Genomic DNA, 5,750 nt, shown 5'->3' with positions numbered 1-5,750 from the left:
CGAAACTCATATTTCATGCAACTGATAAACACCCTCACAAACAACGGTTTGGTGCTACTCTTGTAACGTGAAAAGAAAAACATCAATGCAATAGCATGAGGGAAACAAATTGCCTTCTAGCGGTGGAGCTAAATGCACAGGAGGTTCAAAAGTTGGCCCCGAACCAGCAAGGCGCTAAACCATCTAGACATAAATCGCCTTTCCTTTATCCTAAACGACAATAAATCGCCTGCAAAAGAATCAACGCACACCTGAAGGCCTGAAGATTCATACACAAGCGCCCGTACTTCGTAGTGAATGTACTTACTGCACACCGTGCATTTCAAGATCAGCCATTTCCCCCGTTTCATCTTTCTCTCCTGTGCAAAAGAAATCACGAGACCAACGCAAACTGCTGTTAGCAATTGACTAAGATACACTGCATCTTATGCTGATTGAAACAGGTTAGCTGGTCATCTCGTTTCCTGAGACGAAATTCACGAAGTGAGGCGCCGTGGCGGTGACAGCATCAAAGTGCGTCCACTTCCGTCCTTCTCCTACGAAAACTCGTCCTCTGTTACATCCTACCTATCGTTGAATTCATGCTCCAAACCTTCTCTTTACTACACGTTGCGACAATGGAGAAGAAAAAGGTCTGGAGGCTACACAGATTATCAGCAAAGTAGTTGACATATCAAGCACCCGAACAAGGGACATTGTAACACAACGAGATGCAGTTAACCCGGGTCTTGTTTTGAAAGATAACGCGCGGGCTGGTTCCGAGCGAGCATTATAGAAAGACGTCATGAAAGAAATGTGCGCGGTTTACAAAGAAAAAAATTATTATTTCTATAAATTTGGTACTTCTAAAGCCCGGTTCACAGTACGACGATGGCACAGAGTCCTGCGAGCGTCCTGGACGCTGACAATTAAGGACGCTCACACAAGCGTCAGCGAAGACGCTGGCGCTGGACCATTCACAGTATTGCGTCTGACGAGCGTCCATCGCACAAAGAACACACTGCGACATTGGTCGGTCGCTGCAAAGTAACGACGTGTGTATAATGTACTCGCGACAGACATGGACGACGACGTTTTGCTTTTGCTGTACTGCTGCGCCGTAGTCTCGATCAAGCGTTTTCTTTCATCCTATGTCCTTGTACTCCTTTGACTGAACTTGCCAAACGCAGGGAATATCACGCACACACTCAATGAAAACTTCCATCGACGAATCAATGATCGATGCCATGTGAACGAATAGAATATCCTGGATACGTCCAGTGACTGACTTTCGATTGGTTGAGACGGAGCACGTGACGTTATCGTACGCTGGGTGACTTCCGGCTAGGACGCTCGATTAGAGCTTTCTCTATTCCAGCGTCGTGAACGCTCGCCTACCGTCGGGCAAGCGTCGTCGGGACGCTGACATGTTCACAGTGTGACCCTGACGCTCGCTCATCGTCAGCGTCCAGGACGCTCGCACGACGCTCGTGCCAGCGTCGTACTGTGAACCGGGCTTAAGACAGGACATAGGCTAATTGAATGCCTGTTAGTTGGATAATTGAATGCCCGAATCGGATAACTGAACGCCCAATTCGGATAATTGTTTGCCTGAATCGGATAATTGAACGCAAAATACTATAGTTGTCTTCAATTCTTCGTTCATTCTTCAATCGTTTCACTTGTTTACTGAGATAGTCGCGTAACAATGGTCGCGTAGTTACGTGATAATGGTTGCGTAGCAATAATTTCTGTCAAAGTAACGCGCTGAAACTTAAAAAACAGACTCTTCTCTTCTTTTAGCTTTTCCTTTTCAATCATTTTTTGTCACGCATCAGTGTTCTTTGCTCTTTAGTTGCGTAAGGGAGCAAAATCGAGAGTTGTTTCACTCTTCTCGCCAACAAATTACAATTCACGTGACATTTGTTGCATCGCAATAATTTCTGTCAAAGTAACGCGCGGAAACTCAAAAAACATACTTTTCTCTTCTTTTAGCTTTTCTTTTCCATTCCGTTTGTCACACGTTAGTCTTAATTCCTTATTGGTCGCGTACGAGAGCAAAATCTAGAGTTATTTCACTCTTCTCGCCAAGAAATTACATTTGAGTCGACTCCTCGAAAGGAGACCCTTGCTTCAATTTTTAGCGCACATGTTACCGAGTCCAAATTGCATTCACCTGGCATCGACGTTTTGTCTATACGTCTCTTCGTTTTGCCGTAAATCCTTATGACAAGTGCTGACGAACGTATATATATATATATATATATATATATATATATATATATGTATATATATATGAATATATAAATATATTATATCTCGAGCTCAATTGGCATGACAGAGAGAGGCTCGCTTCGATCGCCAACTATAATACGCGAACGCTCGGGAGCGCCCACTTCCGTCTGTCCACATGTCTGTAACACGGTGATCGACACGACGCTGCTCTCGGATCGTCGTGAAACGCGGTGGGCCGGTCGAGATCGTGAGTCCAAGACGAACATTCGCGTTGGATTTCGCCTCGACCGCTTTCGACAGCCCGAAACGAAACTTTGACGGCCTGAAATGAGATGCTCGGGAGTTTGTCTAGTCAATTGACCGAGTATGCGGGTGGACGCACATGACATCCGCTATTGTACGCCGTTCTAATTCTCTCATCTACAGTGTGAGGATGCGCGAGTGTAGTCGGAGTGAGTGGCCGGCTCGCTGGGCCGCTGGTGCGTGCGTCCGTCCGTGTGTTACTGAATGTGTCTTTGCAGAAGTGACGTCATTCCCACGAATAGATCATGACGTTTTATGTGGGAAGAGTCTGAGATGGGAATGCTGGAAAATGCGTAGTCTGAGACGAACGGTCGCGTCGGATTGCTATGAGGACTGAAATTAACCTAAAATTAAATTGCTACGCGAATGTGTCTTCGCGGAAGTGCCGAGTATGCCGATGTGACGTGAATTGAGATACGCGGGAGATTGAAATATGCGGGAGTTTGTTTATGGCCAGAAACGAGACTTTGGCGTTCTGAAATGAGATGAGCCGGAGTTTGTTTGCTCAATTAATTAACCGAGTGTGTGGATGTGACTTGGGCTCGCCAGCCACTGTATGCCATCCTCCAATTCCCCGAGTGCGAGATGCGCCGGCTCACTGGGCCGCTTTTGCGTGCATGCGTGCGTGCGTCCGTGTGTCACGGAAGGTGCTTCTTCTTTGCAGAAATGGCGTACAACAATAGATTGGCACCACCCAGATTGCCAACGCCCATAGGGCGGGTATAGTGTAGTACTAGTCCTATACTATAATACGCCAACCCACGCTTTCGTCTGTCCGTCTGGATAGATGTCTGTAACGCGCCGATCTAGCCGACGCCGGTCTCGGATCGTTGTGAAAGGCGGAAGGGACAAGATCGGCCGTCGGAGTCGAACGGTCAAATCGGATTTTGCCCGGACTGCCTCCGACGGCCAGAAACAAGACTTCGGAGGCCTAGAATGAGATGCGCCGGAGTTTGTTTGTTCAATTAATTAACCGACTAAGCGGATGTGACGTGTGTTCGCCAGCCACTTTAAGACATCCTCTGGTCTAGAGTAGAGTGCAAGATGCGCCCGCTGCAGTCAGAGGTGTGAAGCCGGTTCACCGGGCCGCGTGATCGTGCGTGCGTCCGTCCGTCTATCTTTAAGTATTTCAAGGAAGGCGCATCTTCATTGCGGAAGTGGCGTCGTTCTCCACGAATATAGCATGACGTTTTGTGTGGGAAAAGTCTGAGAAGGGGAATGCATAGAGTCCAACCTTCGCTGTCTGGAGTGTGTAAGATGAGTAGAGTACCAGGACGAGTGTATTGTACACGTGCGTAGATAAAGTGATACTACTCGTAGGGCGGGGTGATGTGACGTAGCCTTGCCAGTCACGCCATTCTTTACTGGTATGCTAAAGTGGAAGATGCACCTGCTGCGGTCACAGTTTAACTAAAGCATTAGAACGCGTGTATTATACGTTCTAACGTGCGCTGCATTTGAGTAGATTGAATACTTACCAAATAGGTGTGTGTGTGTGTGTGGGGGGGGGGTTTGTGTGTGTGCGTGTGTGCGTCCTTTTGCGTAGATTTTGTCTCTAGAGTAACACGTGGAGCCGCCCTACAGTGAGATTGTGAGATGGGGCTACCTAAGTGTCAAATAATGGACGACTGGTGAAAGTTAATTTTTACATTTTCTTCGCTTATAGGTAGCTACTATCTACGTGTTAGAGCAATTCCTACCGCCCATAGGGCGGGTGAGGGCTAGTGTATATATAGTATTACTCTAGCTTTCACTACAGTTTACAGTGTTCTAGACTAACGTAAGATTGAATACGCACACATACCATTCTTGTATTTGTAGCCAACAAGTACAACTTCAACAAACACTACTGGCGAGTCCACTCCACTGCTACTTAAACATTTCGGCACTGGCCTAGACGGAACCCTAGTTGTGAACGAGGCCGAGACTATAAAAGTGAACAGATATGCTCGAGTTCTCCAGATATCCACCAAAGGCAGCACAAAAATAGAAGTCAGCTGTACAGAGATATTCACTACTGGAAAGGAAGTCTACATTATTCAGATGAAAGGATCTAATGATAGTCAATCATTGTTTGCAAGAATAGTATATGTTGACCACAAAAACTCTATTATAACCATCAACACTGAGTTAACTTTTAATTGCAACTCAACAGGAAATAATCGCTGTCAAGTAGTGACGGTACCACACTTTGAAAATGTCACATTGAAAGCTCGAGCAACCATTACTGCCGCTCCTTGGAATGGAGATAGTGGTGGAATCATAGTCTTTAGAAGCAAACAAATAGTATGCACTATATACTCTTTCAGTGCGTAGAATTGTAATACAACCCACAATTGTATGTAGGTACATGTGGGACAAACGTCAAGTAAAATCTCTGTAAACGGAATTGGATTTCGGGGAGGAAGATACGGAGCGACGTTGATGCAAAATGGCTCTCATGGTACATTAAACCTATCAAATAAATAAAATTATATCAATTACCTCAATTTGCTAAAGAAATAAAAATTCAATATTAATAACTAATTTATGTTGACACTTACGTAAAGTTTGCTGGACTCCGATCATTAGAAGTTTTACAGTTGCACGCTATACTTCTGACGTAAAACGTAATTCTAAACGATGTTGGTAAAAATGTGTTAATTAAACAGTTTCTAGCCTCGTCCCCAGACTCTCTCGCGCAAGTCTTGTCCAGTGCCCGTATAACAATCCCACGCGCGAGAGAATCTGATATCATCCTGACCTACTTCCTGCCGTCTCTTTACTAACTGCTGATACATTAGCTAAATAGTACCCCAACGTCACTAAATGTCATGCACCCCTAACGTCATCAAGTGACCCGTAACTTTAAAATTAAATTAGATTTATAGCTAATCTAATAGACGTACCACATGGCGTGCTATGACCATTGTTTGGTGTTTGTGGCATTTTCCAGGACTTACAGACAGCTGAAGCAAGTTGAAAAGGTAAGTCTAAGGAGTGTTGATGATGGGTGTCGTGTAGGCTTGTAGTCTGAGATCTACAATTGGCGGAGTGATGAACTTATACGTAATTCATACGCGCATCTCGTTTGCGGCCATTCGCGTTTGTGCGAAGACTCTATTCTATAGCAAAAAGCGCGCAATTACAAGAGAAGGAGTTGATCTTGACACGACACTACGGTCTATTTTTGAGAAGTCTTCAAGTTTAAAAGCAAATACATATTTTTGCGAAAGAAAAGGGTAGGAAGCTTC

At 45.1% G+C, this 5,750-nt stretch overlaps 1 protein-coding gene across 2 annotated transcripts in view; it reads left to right on the top strand.

Moving 5' to 3' along the window:
• LOC134183391 (uncharacterized) overlaps positions 1-5,174 on the top strand; it is an 8,876-nt gene extending 3,702 nt beyond the window's left edge. For both annotated transcript variants that reach the window (XM_062650900.1, XM_062650901.1), the window contains 2 exons: positions 4,339-4,803; positions 4,864-5,174. In XM_062650900.1, coding sequence (XP_062506884.1) covers positions 4,339-4,803; positions 4,864-4,986 — 588 coding nt within the window. In that variant the 3' untranslated portion in view covers positions 4,987-5,174. The remainder of the gene's footprint in view (positions 1-4,338; positions 4,804-4,863) is intronic.
• Positions 5,175-5,750: the final 576 nt, after the last annotated feature.

This window comes from Corticium candelabrum, chromosome 8, assembly GCF_963422355.1.
Source record: "Corticium candelabrum chromosome 8, ooCorCand1.1, whole genome shotgun sequence".
Lineage (NCBI taxonomy): Eukaryota > Metazoa > Porifera > Homoscleromorpha > Homosclerophorida > Plakinidae > Corticium > Corticium candelabrum.
This window is presented reverse-complemented; position numbering and strand designations above follow the sequence as displayed.